Genomic DNA, 22,551 nt, shown 5'->3' with positions numbered 1-22,551 from the left:
TTAGTAATACTTTCTTAAAAAACATACTTTAAAAGTGTAAAAATAGGAATAATTTAAATAAATTACTCTAGCACATACTGTTTTCAATGTTCACGAGCTACAAGCCCTTAATAATTAAATGGCATTTTATCAGCAGTTTGACTTTGTATTAGTGAAGATATATATCCCATAAGGGTAACAAAACCAACAACATTCACTGAGACAGTGATTACAATTTCCTATATCAACTCAACAGGGAAGAAGGCATTCAGCATCAAACAGTCCTCTCATCTTTTTCTCTAGAGGAATAACTTTCTAGATGTGATACCAATAGTAAAAGAAAACTGCTTTACAGAGAGAGTTTTATTTATACTGTAGAGAAATTAAGCCAAAAGTGAAGCAGCAGTGTCTGTGTTAATAAGAAATGCATTTGTAAAACATGCATTTATAAAAAAGTGCAAACAAGCAACAAATTCACAGGCTTTCTAAAAGCTTAGGATATTAAGGCTTTACAAAAGAGATGCCAGCAGTGCTGGCACTCACAAATAAATGTGGGTTTATTAGACTAAGTTTTCAAAGCCTAGATGCTTACAAGGCACATTTTCCCAGCCTTTTAACACTTGTTTTAAAAAGTAACTCTCCAAAATAGCAATTGGGTCCCTATTATCCTGCAGGAGGAAATAGGGAGTGTGAATCCCAGCACTCCCAACTCCATCTGAAGTGTAATTAGTTAGAGGCCTCAAGGTATCACAGACAAAAGCCTGCTCATATAGGAATTCCTTCTCTAAAAAGAACCATGTAGAAACTTCCTGACTCAGCAGATAAAATAACATGTAAACTCATCCTGGCTTGTCTGACCAGCCTACAGACACATCTCACGCCACCCTCAAAACGCTTACCGCGGAGCAGGGAAGTGTTCAGGCTCCTCAACTTTTGTTCATTTTAACAGGTTCCCTTAATGAGATGTAAAAATATCTGCCACATTTACACTCTGGAGGAACACTCAAAAATTAAATATACAGAATATGGGCTTGGCTTAATAAGATAGTTCCTCACCCTGTTTATTTCTCCCAAATATGCAGCCAAACTGGGCTTTAAAAATACATTCTAGTATTTCTTCAATATTAATTGGGAAAAAAAAATCCCTGAAAGTAAAAAAGAAAAAGTACACATAAGTACCATTAAAAAGTCATTATAAATAAGCTAAAACTTTTCAGAAAAAGTAACCAGAAGTTCACATTCTTAAAAAAGACCTTGTTTAGTCACAGGAAGTATATACATGGGGGAGGCAAGTGTGGGGTCTCCTGTCTTTCTCTCATAGAAAAGACGAAACCTCTGGACCACAGGAAATAACACAAGTTTTAGAAAATCCCAGTGGTATGAGTGAAAACACTTCAAATAAATCTGTAAGCCCTTCAAATGATGTTAAAGGACAACAGATGTTCTTCCCCCCAACTAGCTTGTTCGAAGACTCACATACTCCCTAGAAGAAGTAATTTATTTGCATTGATTAAAGTGGGTATTCAGACCCAGACTCATACAAACGGAGAAAGTGAGAGGAATAGGTGCATAAGGAACGACAAGCTGTGCCTGTCCTCTTCTTGCTGGGAAAAAAAAAAGGCTCCCTGAATTATGTGAAGATAATGGAAAAATACAGACCTTTGAATATACCTTTTCTTCAGACTTAATATCTTTATAATGTAAAACAGATCCCACAAAAAAAGATAAGTCTTAAATTTAGGCTGAAAACGACTTTCGGAATGAATTTTTTCTTTTGCTGTGTTTTTGTGATACGTGGCTGACATACTGGTGCCTTGGCTGATATGCTGCCAAAATAAAAGACAGTCATCATTATAACTCCTGTCATTATAAGTCAATTCTGAAATTAAATCAGCAATGCAGATTCATCTTATTGCCAAGCGTCCTTAAGCAGGAGCCTTTCCCCCAAACCATCTCCGCTAGGAAATATTCCCGTTAAATAAAAATGACAACAACAATAAAGGCCCATATGTGGCCACGAGAAACTAAAATGACACAGATATCAAAACCCAAAAGCAGAATATCCCAGGCTTTTCTCAAGCCTGTAAACAGCTACAGTGCCAGATATTATCCTAAGAATTGATTATTTTATTCAGACGCATTAGGTAAAAAGCACCAAAAAAGCTGGGAGCAAGTATCAAAGTCCAGCCCAAGTCATTAGGCTAAAAAATAATTAGCTATGATTAAGACTATGTTCTCCACTTCTTCCACAAATGATACAGCTTTATCAGAAGTGATGAACGCTCCTTTGATGGTCCTTAGCAAAGACTAAGCCAGGTGGCTGAGGACTTCTCTTAAGTTTAGGAGCTATGGATTGAAATCTTCTCAGCCGAAGCCAGGAGGTGGCAAACAAGTTTCTTCCACCTTGGGCAAATACTGCAAACCTTGCAGAAAAGTAAGCATGGAGATCCCACCCCCACCGACGGTATCTGGAAGGATGGGGGCAGTGCCTGCAACTTGGGTACTGGGGTATGGAGCTCACGTGCCAGTGTCAGGGCCGGGGATGCTCTGGCAGAAGCTTTGCACAGCTGGAGTAAGTACTGAAATCCCCTTTATATTGTTGCACAGCATTTTCGGTGCCTCAGCCTTTGCAGATCAGCTCTGTAGCCTGCAGAGCCTCTCACTGCTCTTTAATCTTTCACCTCAGCAACAGAAGGGTTTTCCTTCCGTGTTGCTCTCCTGCTGTTATTCTCCCACGTATATTCTTGCACCTGCAAACCCAGAATTATTGCAGCAGGGTCTCCGGGAACCTGGAGATATTCCCACTGGCATGAGATTCACTCCTCCTTTACTCCCTTTTTTTTCCTCTTGATTGCAGCCTTTGGTTTACATTAGGGGGCCCAATAACAGCCTGAACAAAGTTTACCAACAAACCAGTACACATCGTCTGCCTCGGGTCAAAGCCTGCTCTCAGCGGCACTAACTGCATCACAAGCGGGGAAAACCCAACAAGGAGTTTGAGTAGGTCCAGGTGAAAACGACATACTTACTAAGGGAAAGATATTACAGGGGGATTCACCTGCTGCATTGGATTCAAGTGACTCCAACTAACATGAACCAGTTCAGAATTACAGGATTTTTTTGTTAACACACTAAAGATGACCTGCTTCTGCTGGTTTTCCTCTGCATTAGTGTTATTTCACCACCATGATCACCAAATGGAACAACTAAAATGGGTTGCAGCTTAACCTCAAATTGAATTAATAAGAGAAAAACTGATTTGCTAACTACTTTCTCTCTCACCGCTCCAAACAACAATTAAAAAGTTTGTTGTGATTGCGTCTCAACAGTTCACAATGACCTGAACATCGCCCTGAAAATGTTAAAGCAAAATTCTTCACTGCCCCAAACAATTTCATGCATTTTGAGTTTCATTAAAACCCAAACGTGTGAAAGCCAGGAAACGCACCGTGTTAAGACACAGCCCATGCGCTCCTCCCCCAGGAGGTGAACAGGAATCATCTGCAAACACAACAACTGTGGTCACGATACAAAGGGCCGTGTCGTGAACGGAAAAGCAAATAGCACTTATGGCGATGCAAGGCGACCTGGGAAATCCTGCTCTTACCCAGGATGGACACTCACCTCTGTCCCCACTCCTGCCAGCTTGGCCCCACGCCTCCCCAGCTGCCTTCCTTCTCTTCCTCTGTGGGATTTTGCAGTGTGTAACTGCAGCTTACAGTGCTACAGACGTCAATTATTCTGTGCTGGAAACCCACCACCACAGTAATTTTGCAGTAAGTCTCCACTGCTCCTGAGCAAAGAGCATCTACCCAAACAGCTTAGGAAATCTGGGTCCTGTTGTTGGGATTAGCATTTTTAGAAAAAAATGTACAGGTACGCTAGGAAATATCACAGAGATGAAAGTAAAATATTGGAGTTGAAAAGAGCAAACAACACTGTGTGTCAAGTCTATAATCTATATTTATAAACGATGGCTAAATGCCACTGTCTCCTGCTCAACCTCCAACTGACTCCACCACCACCACCCCGATCCAGTAACTTATAACAGTGATTTTATGAACTACAATTTCAACTCTAGTATGCTGACTAGAATTCATTAGTATGTATTTAACAGTGTACTGTATTAATTAAAAAAATATGAGTATGTGTTTCTATAACACTAAGTAGCAATAACACTGTGCCAATGCCTTTCAGTTCCTTTGCAGGAGCAGGGCTGGGAAACATTTTTTCACTAATGAGAATGAGGAAAGTAAAGCAAGTATGTTCTTATTTTAAATTTGGTTTGACCATTGGTATGTTTAAATGCAGAAATGTCTTACCTACTCTGTACAATTATATATTTAGTTTTTGAAATGGCTGACAACTTTTAATCCATAAATCCAGTTCCACCTGCTACATTGTGCAATCCTTCCATAAAAATGTTACTTAAATATGAATTTTCAGATTGGCTTAGAAACTATTTTAATCATTATAACCAGTTTCTTGATAAAGGCATTCAAAATAGTTCTGCAGGTGAAAGATTCAACAGAGCAAAACCACAGTATTTAATTAAAAGGAAAAAAAAAACGTAAAAAGGAGTAAAAATAAAAGGACATTTGAAAGCAAATTTCATCCCTCAAGTAACCCAAGAAATAATGAGAAAACAGAAAGGGAAAACAAACAACTTTATATCTGTATAGTGATCGTCTACCCAGTCTCCACTTGAACGGGGTGTCAGAGACATTCTTTTCAACAGAACGAAAATAACAAATACCTAAGTTCAGAAAAGCATCACAGTCTTTTGCTAAAAACCAGTCAGAAATCCCAGTTTTTCCACTGACATTTATGATTATACTATTCAAAGCAACCACAGGATTACTTACAGACATATATATCAACTATTACAATATGTAAAGCAGGAGTGAATAAATAATACGTGTGGAGATAAAACTCAATTAAAAAAACAGTAAGTTATCAATAAAATATGAAAGGCCAGGACACTAAGGCAGCTTAGACATCTGAAAGGTCATGAATATTTGTGTCAATCCTACAGGCCTGGAACAATATGCTACTGAAAAAGCTGAACACTGATAATGAGATCCTGGGCGAGGGGTGGGGGGGCTCTATGGGCAAGGAAGTTCAGAGATTGACTTGAAGCAAAAAAAAAAATTAGTTTTGGACTATATTGTTTACATGTTTACAAAATCATGTAAGCTTGAAATTTAACCCATAATTTCTGTCTAGCTTACCCATCTAAATTCTGGGTACATATTACTTAAATATTCTTAATGTAAATGTATATCAACTTTTCATGTTCTATCATTTATGGATAATTACTTGGACTACAGGGAAAATCTTGGTCCCACAGTGGTCAACTGCAGAACTCCCTAGTATGGTTAAACTCCCCGTATAGTATGGTTAAGATGTCTGTTTAAGATACACTTCAGCCTGGAGAGGAGAAGACTCTGGGGTGATCTTATCACAGCCTTCCAGTACTTAAAGGGGGCCTACAGGAAAGCTGGAGAGGGACTTTTTACAAAGGCGCGTAGTGATAGGACACGGGGCAATGGCTTTAAATTGAAAAAGAGTAGATTTAGATTAGATATAAGGAAGAAATTTTTTACATTGAGGGTGGTGAGGCACTGGAACGGGTTGCCCTGAGAAGTTGTGGCTGCTCCATCCCTGGAAGTGTTCAAGGCCAGGTTGGATGAGGCTTTGAGCAACCTGGTGTAGTAGAGGGTGTCCCTACCTGTGGCAGGGGGGTTGGAACTCGATGATCTTTGACATCCCTTCCAACTCCAACCATTCTATGATTCTATGATACCAATACTTGATTGTGCAAATGGATAAGCCTAAATGCCAACTCAGACATCTAATTGTAAATGGAAACTCATTCCCTGAAGGCATATTCTTCCACTTCCACACACCAACACAAAAATAAAGATCACAGAAATATAAAGCAATAAAAAAACAAAAACAGAAGGCTATGCAGTTTGAAGACCAAATTCTTCTTTACTTCAAAAATATATCTTTATATTCAAATTCCAAGTTGCTGCACTGTAATAGGAATACACAATCACAAATGTAGTTTATCTTGATAATTTGCATCCTCTGGTAAACTGAGTTCAGGCACAACATCTAGTTTTCAGTGAAGACCTTGGTTATGTAGTCTTCTGTCTGGGTCCATTATAATGCAAAGCAGTCAAGAAAAAACCCTCAGGGTCACATAATCCATTCTCCATCGAACTGTGAATTGCCTCATGATCAAACATCACCTAACAACAAATGAACTTGCTCATGATCCATCACAAGAACTATTCAGAATATACATGGAATTTTTTAAATTTTCTTTTAAGATGAACACATAGAAGTATTGTTACATAACTGAATTTGCTTCTTAAAATTTTTGAGAACTTCAGGTCAGCTTGGTAGTTAAACAAATAAAAAGCTAAACCAAAATTGACAGAAATTAGAGTATTGTAAATGTCATTTTTTTATGGAGGACTTTTGCCTTGGCATCCCTCTCATCATTCTGCTCGGCTGGAGAGGTTGTTTTTTCATTCTTGACCTTAAAAACAGGACGCATGTGAAAGATGTACTTCATCCCTTCTTCTCTGATGATCTTACAATCCAATTGTCTTTTGTGTACTTCAATCCATTTGGACATGGCCAAATAATTATTCGAAAACAGTAAATACCACAATCATAATTTAAATCTGGTAAATTAACTCCTAAAAAAGTTCTTAGAACTAAAATATGATATCCACATAACTAGGTAGTGGGACTCTTCTGCATTGGTCGCACCAAAAGATCACTTTTTTGGTAAGTTTCAGTGATAAACACTTCAAGTAGGAGGTACTGGCAGTCGTCTTACTATTTCCATAGCTATCTTTAGATAGGCTTTAGCCTGTAAAAACAGAAACATATACTTAGCATCTTCCATTTTTGATGAAAAGGAGTATTTTTATCTTGTTAGACATATATTCTTTCACACATACCAAAAGAAAAAGAAAAATGTTACAATAAATAGGTTCAATTTAGCCAGTTTTGTGTTCTGGAAAATGATGCATTAATACATAAAATAAGTACAAGTATTATTTAAAATATTGGGGGGCAGATAAAATTTAACTTTCTGAGAACAGAACTTGACTGAACAATCTATCTTAAACAGCAAACAGAATCAATATTCATCTGGAGAAGTATTGAGAAAGAAGGAGACTCTTTAGTCCTACAGGTACAATTAGTTAAAAACTTCCCTCACCCTGAAGATTAAGATGCACAGTGCACAGGATTGAGACAGAAAATCAGAGAAAGCAATTACATTAAAAAAAAAGATATAATTAATTCATTACAGACTAGACTATACTACAGAATTTCCTATACAGATGCTAAAAATTGAAGTAATGTCAAAAAAAGACATCTTTCTAAGAGACTAAAGTGAGTATCAGAAGGAACTAATTCTGCAACACTAGAGTCTACACAGCAAAATCTGCCCCTCACAGCACCTGTGGTGTTGGGTTGCACGCTCTAAACTGGAGGGGAGAAGGGCACAGAACCAAATAAGTGTAATTCTTTTAACAACTCTAAAAATATGACACAGCTAGGACCATGATCAGGCTAACAGAAAGTATTCATAAATTAAATGTCAAGAGACATGTATAAAAACACTGCCTAAGGTCCAACACAGAACAAACCACAAAATGAAACCAAATAATCCCTGTACCAAGCTCAACAACTTGTAGTTGAAATGGAACATGACTCTTAGAAAGGTTTCCAATCTTGATAAAAAGATTTTCAACTAAAAAAGTGTCTGTGTGTGTGTATGTTTATATCTTGTACATCGTTGCAGAGCTTGATTACTTCCATTTTTCAAAATGTGCACCTTATCTATAATTTGAACTTGTCATGCTTAAATTTCCAGCTGGTGCATCATGTTCTCTGCTTGTCTAGCACAACAGAAAACTTCCCTGCTATTCAGCTTGCTTCTACTCAGACTGTAACCAAGCTACTTCATCTTCTCAAATAAGCCTGCATGCGGACCCCACATCGTCACTCTTCCCTGTTTTACTCAAAGAAATCACAAGAATATTCCCTATTGCACTGATCCCTCCTGCTTCCTGCAGCACTCTTGGATGGCTCTGACCTCAAGTTAGACCTTGTATCCCTGATGAGCCTTTAAAATAGCAAATAAACTGACAAATGTCTGAAGCCAGAGCTTGAGGGTCAGGAAGAGGAGGTCTGCGTCTCGCTCAGGCCACTAGCACCAGCTGTCACTGGTCTGAACCAGGTGGCAGCCTTTTGCAGGGCCAGGTACCCCTCATATATCCTCCTACTCTCTCTTCCAGGGTTTGCTCCTGGCTTGTAGGGTTTTCTTTTCTGGCACTCCCAGCCTCAGCACCCCATAGTCTCAGGGCTCACATCACCTTAAAACTAAAGTAATGTAATTTTCTGAGACTGTAAGGAATGCAGACACCAAACTAGAATTGTTTTCTCCAATATGCGTGACTTTGTGGCAAGAACTATAGAACTTAAGTCACAAGCATGAAATTTAAACTTCTCCTATGGGAATTGCAGCGCAGTTGGGTAGCACAGCTGTGCCTATGTGCAACACCCATCACACTTAGCTATCAATTCCCTGGGTGGTCTAGATACTGCCCAGCTAGTCACCTGCACAGATGAGAAAATAGACCAACTTGAAATAAGCTGATTGACTGAAGTCAAGCTGCCTTTGTGGTTAAGTATTTGACTAATTGGCATAGCAGTGCTCCAGGTGGGAATTTCAGACTACCTTGAAGAGTCCCGCAAGCAGTTCCCACTTTGCACAGATCAATTAATGTGCTTTAATGAGTCAATTAACAACCTGCATGGAAAATCTTCCTAGAGACTGCTCAGGCCATTCCTGCTCCAGAGTTGACCGGATTGTACATTTGTGTATTTATATTATAAATATACATAGAAATTGTTCCTGTAGGTGTAGAAATAGTAACATAGGACACTTTTTTTAACATAGTTAAGATAGGAGATGTTTTGTACACAAACCAAGATAATCAGCAGCAACATATCATGCATATGCTGTAATAGTCATATAGCACCATGGACTAGCTGCATTGTTAAAACAGCAGTTCAGGGAGTCTCATTTGATCCAGCCAAAGACACCATTGGCAAGGGTTCTTGAACACAGACTTCCACAATCATCCAGAGAGCAAACAGATATCCTGCTTGCAAGATTTGATTGCTTGTGTGTGTGTTACTCTACGTCAAGATCCCAATAAACTAGATTTTTTTTCCCCAAAAAGAACTGTTAATGAGTATCTGTGCAACAATTTCACAATGTACATTGATTCTCATTTGCCAAGCAGCTGATCTGTGTCTTCGTAACAGGAGGTTCCTGATGCAACTCTTTGTAGCCAGCATGCTAGTATTACCTAGCCCTAGTATTATCAGCGATTGGTCTTACTTGCTAAGCATCCGGTTTTTGTTTTCCTAGACCACTCTTTTCTACGTTGAACAGAACAGTATCTCATACAAGTCCTTATAGAACTCCAACAGTAACCTGTCTTTGACAAAAATCAACTGTTTCAAGCCTTAGTTTCCTGTCTTTGAACAAATCATTCAGCTGTGAGTGAGGACCTGTCTATCAGCAGTAACATATATCAACACAAGTGAAAAGTCTAAACGGAATCTCAGTGTCTCAATACACTTTTTGGTACATAAAAATAACCCTGCACGTTTTGAATGTTTTCTCCTGCTCGTGATCTTTTCAATGTGGCATCTGTAGACAGAGAGCACAGCTCAGTTCAACTGTTCACTCCATTACTAAGCAAAAGAAGATGGGTTGCAACTGAAAATGGAAAGTGTTTTTCATTTCCTTTTTGGGTAGAAAGCCAGAGGAGAAAAAGTAAAGGATGAAGTCTTATTCGTCACTCACAACCATTTTCATTTTAATAGGATAAAAAGGAACTTTACAGATCAGTTTTTCTCTTTATGGTTTGGAAGTTCTAAAGGAATGGTTTATAGACTGTCCATCTGAAAGCATTTTCTTGCAGATGGACAACTTCACATTTCACAGTAACATTAACAGTTAGCTGGAAGCCAAACATTTGCCCTGCTCTGAGAAGATGAAGAAGTGCACAGGAAGAGAGAATGCCCTAAAACCAGACCAGACTTGTTCATGACGAATGTTGCCTGGACAGGGTCTGAGAGCAGCACTGGGGAATGCGGAGCTAGAGATGGAAGAGTCAAAAGAGCTGGATAATGGCCACATGAGAGACTGTTCACCTCTCAAACACTGGTACAAACACCACCAGAAAAGACTGCAGCATTCTTTAAATCACAAACCTCCTTAGGACTGAGAGAGCATGGCAGATGATGAAGTGACTAATGACAGCGTAAATCATGGAGTAGGAAATGGAGAATTTGTAAATGAAGCTCATCAGGAAAAGGACTGAAAAGTCCTATTTAGCCTAAACAATCAGAACATCCTGATTCATTACCCTGTCATGGGACAACAGACATGGGGTAGATTTAAACTGCAAGTCTTTTTATTAGTTCATCTAATTAAGCCCTATGGTAATCCTAGAAAAATGTGAGCCTTTCAGTTATGGCATTTCATTCTCCCTAAAAATCCTACCCATGAGGGAAGTATGCATCACTGCTAAGATCACTGCAAACTGACCGTACAAGTCAGAGCTGACTCTGCCTTGTTCTCACGGATCGGACTGGCTCGGCTTGACCAGCTAGCTTGCCTTTCACTGAACTGCAGATCTTCACCTGCAAACAGCTCGCTACAGTGTCCAGTGCAACGGCTGCACACGTCCAGAATACAACACACTTATCGACAAAGTCAAAACAGGCAGCAGCTGATATCACATTCCCCTTCACCCAAACCCCTGCACACAAACAACTTCAGACCAGCAACTCAGACAAAGCACACTGATCCAGTCGCTTGCAGGCCAAGTACACCGTGGAGTGTAAATCTTGGTACTGACATGGTTTCTAAATTTTATTTGTCACTAAAAGATTACAAGACTATTAAAATGTTTTATTCAGCCCAGCAATCCAAGGGAGAATCTATGCAAGTTTGACTGCCTGGAATATTGAATACTGTGGATGCTCCTACACCTATAAAGAAGGACAGGGTATTTCAATTTGCTCAACTGAGCTGTTACAGGCTTATACTTTATTCATTGCTAAAGGAAACTAGCAACCACGAGCAATGAGCGACTAACCAAATAGTGACTATCACAAGGACAAACACTAGACTTAGCTACCATCTGCATGAAAATAATGACAGGTGATAGCTTTTGTTCTTATTAGCACTCTGGGAAATACAGCCCATTTTCCAGTTCAATCAGATTTTTAAATAACTTTAATTTCCATGGACATTGCTTGTTACTTTTGACACAACTCCAACCTTCAGTGCATGCCTGGAGTTGCACTCCAATGTCTGTATTTTACTGCGGTCAATTCAGAAGGCACTAAAAGCATGATGATAAACACAGCTTTAAATGAGTTTCCACTTCAGATAAAAGCTTCATGTCACCCAGAGAAAATTCTTGATTGCTGCAAGAGGCACAGAACCTTTCCCACTCCGTCCTCCTCTGGGCAGCTCTACCATAAGATTCTTCTTTGCATTTACTGGCAACTCCTGCCAAGCTGCAACGAAGCCTCAGCCCTGAAAGGGGACTTAATGAGACAATAAAAGCCAATCCAGAAGTTACAATATGAAACGGAGGAGATGAGTAGGTAAACTGGATGCTTCCTGAATCTAATAACTCAAAACAAAATCCTTAGTGCTCATGGGAAATTTCCTGTTAATCCTATACGTCAGCAGTTGTAAAAGCCAAGCCAACCTCTGAGGGAGCCTCAGCTGGGAATCACTGCTGGCCCCAAGGTGCCATTATGCATGTACATCACTCAGGTGCCATCAGGTACATCAGAAAAAGATATCCTGCCCAGAAAACACAGTTAAGTAGAACAGTGCAACTCAAATGCAAATACAGTAACATCCTTCAAACAGGCTATCCTACCACTCAGCACTTTCTTCTGCGGAGTGAAACATCAACGAGGGTCTGATGATGCATTGTACTATCTACACCCTGAATGAAAGATTCAAACCTACACATACCAAATGTCACTATGATCAGTCAAAGGAAGCCTGGATGATACGGCATATTATAAATCATATCATGCAGCCTTCTTCAGGGTTTGCTTTTCTTTTAATAGACATCACACCCTGGAGAGACCACTCTTTAAATGGAATTACTGGTGACAGGTGAACAACGGCAAACATTATTTGCTATCACTACTTCAATTTTTCTCCAACTATTTCTTGCAAGTTTTAAAAGGTTGTACATTTTTACCCTACTCCCACATCATAAAAAAAAGTCCTTCTGAATACAAATTCCACCTGTCTCTTTGGATAATACCACAGTAAGGCCTGTAACATTTCTAATTTAATTGAAAAGGGATTTGTAACCAGACTTACTTTTCCTCTGTTACACCAGCCTGCTGATGCCTCGTGCCCTTGCTTTCCACCTGACTGGGCTTTTTCTCTCCCCTTATAGATCTGTGTGCAGTTTACTGGCCTCAAAATCCTTCGCCAATATATAAGAGTACATGAAATCTGCAAGACGGCTGAATACATCTCACATTGTTAAATGTGAACTAGGCAGTAACAGAACCTCCCCCAAGAAGTCCGTGGGGTTTGTATCATACAGCGGTCTTTATCGCAAGCTGGACAGAATGACAGCAAGCACATTTTACAGCCACAGGTCCTGGCTTCAGGACAAATTTGGCTCTTCTCCAACCCAAGTCAAGTAATAAATTCCTCACCACACTGCATGGAAGTTTGTGCACACCTGCAAAAGGTTGTGCAAACTGAGGATCCAACACTCTAAGCTATAAATGATTCACTGGGTTTGCTCCCTTTCATCTTCCATTGTTTGCCCAATATACTCCACTTGATTTTCACAGAACAAGAGAGTGAACTCAAAGTACTTTTCCTTAATAGATTCCAAATGTTTTCCATAACATTATGTGGCAAGAAAACACTACGGAACTAAATGATCATTACATGTTTCCTGGAATTTGATGCTTCTTTTTTTTTTTTTTTTCAAAAGCAGTCATTCTTTTTATACTTTTTGTCATGAGGGTTCACTATCTTTCGTAACAGAGAAGGGGAAGAAGGTGAAATCTAAACTTCATTCTTTCATGACTTCTCTGCTGTCTTGACTACGCTATCCCTGCTGTGTATCACCTCTCCTCCACAATTTTTTTTTTTTAATTACCTCATTCCCAAGACAAGAAGATGAGAGACAACATCTACTGCTTGCATCAGCCTCCAGCATGTCTCCTCCCTGAAATGTCTGTCTATTCCAACAAGACTCCCTAGCTTTTAGAAGGTGAGTGGACACACTGGTACAGCAAAGAGATTTTGTACTTGCTTAAGCTGCCTCTTTGATCTTGAGACACATGGGGGTCTGATGCTCGATGGTCACAGCTAGCCTGTCTGTTCTAGCAAGGTATTAACAGACCCACTCTGCCACCAAGGCCGTGATATACCCAAAAGTTTCTAGCAACAAGTTCTCGCAAGACAACCACCAATGTCCCACACCTCTCTGTGTTTTGTGCTCCCAGATGGAAGAGCTCTTAAGAACCTCTACTTACTTTTTCCCTCAGTGCTGATGGAGAGTTCACTGGGCATTTGAACAACTCATTTGGTGGAAGAATGACTCTAATGCAATTAATCATGTTCTATATTTCTTGCTGTGTTTCTAGCCCTCTTATCCGCAAGTTTCCGGCTGCCTCTTTCAAACACCTATTTTGCTGCTGGTTCCTTCTCAGGATCCCTAGGAGGTTCCTCTCTGCATCTCAGCATGATCAATTCCACAGAGTTTCAGTGATTCCTCATCTGTTTTCCCTATTCCACCATTTTAGCAGTGTTCCTGATTTTCCTTTACTAGTCTTTGCTATCTAGAGACTCATATGTTTGGGTGAGCAAAAAAATGAGGTCCTAGTCAGTCAATCTACCTCCACAGCTTGATGGAGGAGGAAAACGCTTCCAAGACTCTCAGTTATCTCCAGAAAGGTCTGGTAAGTCCTCACTGTTGATTAAACTAAGAAATGATTAGCTGCTCATAGAGGTTCTTAGATCACACCCAATTGCTGTGGTCTGTCTGCCCTTTTTCTCTTAGACTAGCCTCTGCCACTTAGGCTAAGATGCCAGTACAACAATACTCCATTTGTACAGCACACAAGAGAGTTTTGTCAATGAAGAGTGTTAAAAAAAAGCCACAATTTAAACAACTAAACTGACAGAAACACTAACGTAGACAATGTTATACCAAGAGCAAAATCATTTTACAAGCTTTGCTTATTTCTCCTTGGGGACTGTCTCAGTCTTTACCCGAAGAGAACTCCTGCCATCAAACTTTCACATATTTTAGCTATATAGTCAGCCCTTCCAGTAAGCAGATGAGTCTTACGTATTCTGTGCCTTCCCTGAGGAAGAACTTTCTACGTTCACACACGCACAATTCTACAAGCAATTTTCTTTTTTTCTGGAAGGGTTGTTTTGGTTGTTAGTAATTTCCTTGCCAGTTGTGAAAAGGAAGCTTTCCTTTACCACCAACTACATCTAAGTTTTAAAATAACAAATTTAGACAAGTTTGCTTACACATTTTAAAATTCTAGTGTAGAGTGAGAGCTATACTTTCATATAGCGGCAAGGCATGTTGAACCCCATGGCAGGTGTGTAAGCAAAAAAAAGTATTAGCTAACATATTTTAGAAACACCCTTTATTCTAGTCTTGACAGAGCTTAGAAGGTGTGACAGCATGCTGGGTTTCTGAGAAGTCAATCACCACCCTTATTCCCCACTGTTTGAATCAGCTGTGTATTATTTCAGTTCTGTGATTCTGTATTTGATTTGTAAGTATGTTCTAACAAAAACAGCACAGAATTTTGTATAAAAAAAAAAACTGTAAATTTAAGAGACAAGAGCAGAGATAATTTCAGCAGCTCTGTACACATTGTTCTCTATCTGAAAAATTGTGATTGTTCATGCATCAATAGCCACAATTTCAGTTTATTTGAGAAACATGGCGATGGGTATCATGTATTAAAGATTAGAATCTGACCTTATATGACCTCTCCCACCATCAGTTATATGCTAAGATTTTAATTTTGCTTTTAAAATATAAGAGAACAATAATAATTTTCTCTGTCTTGAAAATGAGACGCAAACCAGGGATAAAGGGAAATTCTTTTTCATTCTGTAGAGATTAGTGACATCTTAAAAAACCTCATTCTCTGAGGAGAATGATTATCTCACAGACACAATGGCAGAGAAGAATATTAAAAGTTTTCCCCAGAGTCACACACATTTGTCAATCTTTATTCCTCTTCATATTTAACTTAATTGCCACAAATGGTGCTTACGAGCCCTCCTTTTGTTACCAAGAACATAGTCCAAGGAGGAACAGATGGCAACACAACAGACTTTCTTGTCTTTTTTAATTTTCAGAACGCTATCCTACATGTCTGAATTTTTAGATTGATAATCCTGCAGGCTATAGATTTCAGATACTGTGAGCTGTGAGCCTTCCATCTTGGTTTGCTCAGCTGTTTTGCTTCCACTTTGACCTAAGCCATTCAAACCCTCACACTGCTGACCAGACTTCCCAGATAGAAACTACTGTATTGATTATAATGATTCCTATTCACAAGGATCCAGACTCAAGATCACTACATTATTCCACAGAGGATCAGCATGGGCCTTGCCCAAGCCTAGCAAAAATACTGCATTCAATTAGAAATCAATATGCCACAGTGCTGCTGCTTCTCTTCCAAAACAAAATGAGGTATGACAATTTTAAGACTGTCACTGTTCCTCCAGAATCCCAATCATTATGTCAAAAGCACTGGATCATCCTTTTTTTTTTCTTTTAAAAGAGTGGGAAGGAAAAAAATACTTCAGCACGTGCCTCGCAATCATGATATTAGAAAGGTTACCTTATTTGAACATCCTACCTTATCTCTAACCGATTCTACTTTCTACTATCAGCATTAATCACTTTTTTTTTTAATGGTAACATCTAAGTAGCAGTCAAGAGTGAGGCTGTATCATGCCATATACTGTGCAAACACAATGTGGCAGACAACACCCTGCCCTACAGAGCCTGGTAGGAAAACTACAGCAGAGGCACAAGAGAAAAATACTTAACTCTATTAGTGTTAATGAAGTTTTATACGTGCAACTGCTTTTCTTTACAGACTTGTATATTTGACTCCTATCACCTCAACAACTCGTATTTTCCTTCGGCAATAAAACATTATGGTAAGGGCACAGAAAAATTCGTTTCCTCTCACATGTAAATTGCTCCACTTCCTGCTGAAAACAGCCCAGGTACTGACAATACGCAGGTTTTGTTCCAAACATCTTTTGATAGGATCCTTTGACAGTTTCCAGGCTCAATTACCACAGGCTCAAGTGACAGTTTTAGAGGACCTACATTAGCCACAAGGTCTCGTGAGGCTTGACACTGACCTTCTTCTTGGCATGCCAGAACCTGGACTCCATCTTCACTATTCTGAATTATTCAGACTAATTAAACAAACCAAACCCACGGAAGCAGAACGGATGACCAGCATTCCAAATGAAGGGCGTGAGTTACTTGATGACACTACCCTCTTTTACTTTATTTCCTTAAGTTACAGTCAGATACACGTTTCTTTTCAAACAGCAATAACGAGAAGCACTCTCCATTCACTTTTGGAGGAGGGCTTTTGGTTGTTTTAAGTGCAGTGCACCAAACTTACAGCATCACTTTGAGGCTGCGAGATCACAACAGGCTGTCCTGAATCACACGTCTCCCGTATATTAACATGCAGTGGAATGTCTCCTGTATAAAAAATATCAAGAAACACACACACACATGAAGACCTAATATTTCTTAAGTGTTTCATTAAAATAGCCCTAAACCAACTTGAAATCAAATTCCAGTTCAGTATATTCTTTTAATTACTTAATCTCAAAAAATTAGCATTTAAAATGAAAACTGGCTGCAGTACAGTTTCAGTACATCCATAATGATTAATGCCAAACATATTCTGGATTTTTCATTCTCTGAATAGGAAGGACTATGCTTTGTAGTCATTCATTAGAGAAGGCAGTTTGCTTTTTTGCCTCAAATACACAGAAAAACAGGCTGAGATACAAATTATTTTATGTACATAAAAAAAACGCCTGCTGGAGTGTTAGGCAAATGCTCATCATGGAACTTACTGTTGAGCCTATTTCCTCATTGTATATTCTTTTCAGTGCTGTTTTAAGATTTTAATCATTGTTCAAAGACTTCTTTGCATACTTAATTTCCAAATAATAGCATTTGTTATTGTCCTTATTAGGCCTTGGATCCAATTAAAAGGTAGACAACTATTCAGTTCATTCTTCTTTCCAATAGAAATCTTCTTTATATTCTGCTTTTATAACGAGCAGGGAACTGCCAGAGAGAAAAGGAACGCTCTAAAGGAGAATCAATTAGCAGCCCTATTCCACTGAAATTCAGTTTTTCAGCACTAAAGAAAACTTGAAGTTCCCATGTTTAGTTCATTGCTACACAGACAATTATGAAGTGAATTGAAGACCAACTTTCTTTTAATGGAAGATACAGCTACATTTTACACTGTGGATAGATGTAGACAGAACAGCCTACCTTACTTCAAACTTCACTGGCCTCAGAAACTGTTACCAGTTTGATTCATACACTTTAGGAAACATTTATTTAACCCAAACCAAGGCCAGTGTAAATTACTGAAGTTCAATGTAGTCAGAAAAAGAAACATTAAAAAAAATGTATGAAAACTGACACAGCTTAAAAGATAAAAAAATGGAATTGAAAGCAACTAGGAATACAAACAAACAAACAAAAAACAAATAGCAAACAAAAGCTGTGGCTCCATGATTAGTGAGCAGAATCTTTGAAGAACTTCAATTTGTTATTTGTGATGATTACAGTCCACTTCCTTCAAATTAATTGTTTTTTATTTGTTTCAGTCACAAATAAATTTCTTTAGGCATAAATGTCTGTTCATTTATTCATTAAAAAAATATTTAGGGGGTCCTTTGAAAGTTTTTTTAATCTTAAACGTTCTTAATAGTATAACAGTAACTTTGTAAATCTCCCAGAAGTTAGTTCCTACCATTATTTTAGGCAGAGACTAATCTTCACTTTTTTCCCAAGGATGTTTTGTTAGTGAAAAAGTACTTCTTTGCTATCAGCTTAATAACAATCTCAAAGAATTACAAAAAGAACTGCCCTACTACAAAATGTCAGCCTCTCTCTTTTGTTCCTCATACTTACAAAGATATGCTGGTACTACAGGAACATAACAGGACTTGTATGAGCAAAAATGTAAGTCAGAAGACAAAGCAAAATGCAATCTTAATTAAAAAAAAAACAACAAACCAAACAAACCAAAACCATATAAATTAAGCAGAAGCAGAAAGACAGGAAAAGCATCTGCACAGCTGTTTGGGTGATAAGGGGTTGAGGAAGACAAAGTTTTCGCATTATTCTTCACTACAGAATGTGATAGGAACTTGCCATCGTACGTTCTTCTGATACTAACAATTATTGCTGACTACAAAGAAAGCGTAAGTGCTGAGAATAATTTGAATTTACTGTAGGAAGTAAAAAAGTTAGGAAGTGCAAAGGTCAGAGTGGCATGTACAGAAATAATCTTAGTATTATGTATATCAATGGTATAGCTTTCTGGTCAACAAGCTGCGATCAAAAGAAAGCAAAATAGGGGAACTTCAGAAAGAGGAGAGAAATAATCAGCAGCACAAAGTCTTTCTCACAAAATTTGACACACTTTCCTTTAGGAAATGATAAAAAGGTGAGACAATCAAAAGTATATGAAATAACGAACTACACTCAAAGGTGTACTGGCAACTGCTAATTGTCTTCTGTCATAAACAAAATTAAAGGAGGCATTCAGTAATATTAAAGGCAGCCAATTCCGTGCAACTAAAAGGAAAATACTTTTCTGTCCCGCATATTGTTCGCTTGTAGATTTTGTCAGATGTTATCATGGACACTAAAATCTTCTCAGGTTTCACAAGAGGACTGGGTGCTTAGTTGAACAAACAGAACAGCCACTGGTTTTGCAAAATATAAGCAAAACAAATTTAGAAATATTAATTTTAAATATGTACATTACATATATATTTATAAAAAATAAGTTCTCAAGGCTTTTGGGTAGAATTCAAATAACATTGGGATAAAACTTCTATTTGGGATAGATTAACGTAAGATCTGTAAACAATAATTCTTGTAATACCATATGGTATTATTATATAATGGTCATCCCTGGAAGGAGGAGTATACTAATCAGATCAAGTACTGTAATTCTAAATTTAACCCATGGGGCATTATTCTTAATCTCAGTGTGGTCTTTCATGGACAGTTTGAAAGTAAACTTCACTCTGTTTTTCTTCATACATCTCATTCATCCCCTGCTGAACCTGTAAATGTCTCTCATCACTTCTAATAAATACAATCACAATGAGTTCTGCCCTCTTAGGGAGTAGCAAAAACCATCCATGGGACCAATGGCATGGCATATCATCTGTGCCTGTGTATCTAAATCCATGATTCAACTGGTTGCAGAGGATTTGCATCTATCCACATAACCCAGGGCTGTAGAAGTCCCCGTGGGCTCTGATCACAACTCATTATCTATTTAGAAAACTAAAAGATAGCCCAAAAGCATGTCTTTAATTATGTGTTGCCCTGCTATCTTAAGTTTATGTCAGACCTTGATGTTTCTGTGTTGATCTTTCTAAGTGAGCTTCCTGGTTCTTTTTAATGAATTAGCTATGGAAAATCATGGAGATAATTATAGTAATACATGGAAACACATCATTAGCACATGCAATTATCCCATTTACCAACTTAATTATGCTGTGTTATGTTCTGTAGATTTTTTTTACCGACAGCACAGGTTGAAATATGTCTTTTTAAAATAGCAATATATATTTGAAAGATCAATGCATGTATTAGCTTATAGGCATGCCAGATCGTTTAATCATGGTTAATTTTTATTTTCAAGAAAGATAAACTTTCTTTTGAAAGAACATTTTGCAATTCAGCATATTCTTTTAATCTCAACACTTAAATAAAATCATTACGGTCTGCTTGCTTCCATACAAGAGTCAAGACATCTTCACATGGGCATAAAACCAACTGCTTACAGGGACTTCATTTCAAATTACCATATTTATTTCAATACGTAACAACTCATTTCGTTTAAATGAAATAAATGAGAAAATTTCTATTGACATTAATGAACAGAGTTTAGGTCTGTTTTACAAAAGCAAATTGAATTCTCAGTTATTTGTCAAAATTGTACGATCAACAACATAATGAATTTCAGGTAATATAGCACATTGATATCAAAAGAATTCATGTTCTGGATTGTTTATAAATCAAAAGAGATTTAAGATGCAATTCAAAAATTTTCACATCCATCTCTTTTACAAGAATGATCCTGACAAGGAACAGAGCATATCAAAATTGTGACATTCAACTGTTTAAGTTATTAGTTCTATTATATCCGAACACTGCCTGAATACAGAGTAATCTAGGATTATGCAGTTCCATACTTCAGTTAATGCTTCCCTTATGCACGCCATTAAATTTTTCTTCAAAAAAAAAAAATTTCTATATCCTTACCTAAAACATCCAATCCAAGGGTTTTTGCTAGATCTCTTACACCATCAGCTCCAAAAATGTGTGTTTCATGCTTACATTTGGGACACTGGAAAACACTCATATTTTGAACCAGTCCTAAAACCTGTACAAGTAAAAGAAAGAAATGTACAAACCTGAGATTCAAGCATTGATATTTCCACTATTTACCTCTGAAAATAAAGACAAGATTGGACAAAGAGTACTCATTTATAATGGGAAGTAGCAGTAATATCACATTCATTAACATCATTATCAACTCGTATTAGCTGTGTCAGTTGCACTATAATTTCTGCATTATTTCAAGTTTTTGACATTTACACCTCTCAAAGATTGGCAAACTTATTTGTAACAAAAACTACCTCTTGTATAGGCCTATCTTTCCCAGAACTCTCCCTGCTAGTATTTAATTTTTGAACTCTGAATACTGGAAGAATTTTCATGTTGTGTTTTATAGCTTTGTAATTTGCAGTTTCAGGAAACACAAAATAAAAACATACCATTACAAGAAATGACACAATCAGACATGCTTTTAAGATATTTTTTTAAGTTATCCTGTAGGGAAAAGTTTTCAAAAAGAACCAGACTTGCTGCTATTCTGAAAAGCAGAAATACATTTTAAAGATCAAACAGAAGAAATTATTATGTGAAACTAAGTGGCAAAAACCACAGTACAGAAATCTAATACGCACAAATTAGGCACCTTTCTGTTGATGCCAGGTGTCCAACATCATCCTTGCAAAATATATCAAATGAAATCTCCCAAATCATGCACACAATAATTTTTTTTCACAGTGTACAATAATGCTAATGATAGCACTGATCTCATTTTATTCACCTAGTAAACAAAACTGCTCATTGAGGCAGAGAAGAATTTCTCAAAAGTGATGAAAACAGCATTCAAATACCACAGGGTAGGTTCTACCTGTCTGCTAATCAACAGAAGACCTGCTTTAAGAGGTTCCATGTTACAATATTTCACTTCAAGATTTATGTGTCGTCTAGATATGTCACACACACCATAGCCAAGTTCTAAAAATATTAATATATATTTTTTGAGTACAAAAAGCTTTTATTTACTTTGTAGCATTTCATACTTTTACATTTCCCTGAGCATTCCAGTTCTGTGCTTTAACAAGCTGGCCTAGTTATTAGAGAAATAACATACCAACTACGCTTATGAAGCGTATCTAAAAGGATATATCAGTCTTCAGTACAATCAACAAATACTAATTTATTTAATTGAGAGTAAATGCACAACTTTTGGCACCAAAACTGAAAATAAAAAACACATTACTTACAACATCTTAATAAAAATTTCCTTAAGTCTCAGCTGAAAATAGTCAAAAGATGATCACTTGTTTTTTCTATACCACCATAATGTGTTTCACTCTATTTTCTAAGAAGTCTTCCTTTAGTTATGTAAAACTTTCAGAGGGTTTAAAGCAAGGAACGTTTTAAGAAACAGTTAACAACAACAAAACATTACCCGCTTTCAGTTTAACACCACAAACTTTCCCCATTTTCTACTCTCTCCTGAGGATGGCCAGAGGAGCAAGAGGAACAAGTTTCTATTTACTGGCACATTATTACAGGTAGCTTCCTCATCCAGTTCTTAAACTAAGAGATATATGAAATACTATATGTCCAAGGATACAAGGTGCAGGGACGGTAAAAAGGGCTATATCCACAGCCACAGTCTTCCGATGACCACCTCTAAGCAGGCATTCATCAAGCTCTCCTTAAAGAATGGAATTTTCCCTGTGTTGGTAAACTGGAGAACACTGGAAAGGGTATTATTTGACAAAAGAAAAATAATATTTTAACTAGGATA

The 22,551-nt window shown here is 37.7% G+C and overlaps 1 protein-coding gene across 1 annotated transcript in view; it reads right to left on the bottom strand.

Annotated features, from left to right (window-relative positions):
* Nucleotides 1-6,805: 6,805 nt before the first annotated feature.
* NUBPL (NUBP iron-sulfur cluster assembly factor, mitochondrial) overlaps nt 6,806-22,551 on the bottom strand; it is a 93,507-nt gene continuing 77,761 nt past the window's right edge. Inside the window, exons 9-11 of the mRNA XM_086613617.1 lie at nt 20,703-20,823; nt 16,783-16,865; nt 6,806-6,868 (exon numbers count right to left, since the gene is read on the bottom strand). Of these exons, the coding sequence (XP_086469743.1) occupies nt 6,806-6,868; nt 16,783-16,865; nt 20,703-20,823 (267 nt within the window). The remainder of the gene's footprint in view (nt 6,869-16,782; nt 16,866-20,702; nt 20,824-22,551) is intronic.

Source organism: Tauraco erythrolophus, chromosome 6 (genome assembly GCF_009769465.1).
Source record: "Tauraco erythrolophus isolate bTauEry1 chromosome 6, bTauEry1.pri, whole genome shotgun sequence".
NCBI lineage: Eukaryota > Metazoa > Chordata > Aves > Musophagiformes > Musophagidae > Tauraco > Tauraco erythrolophus.
This window is presented reverse-complemented; position numbering and strand designations above follow the sequence as displayed.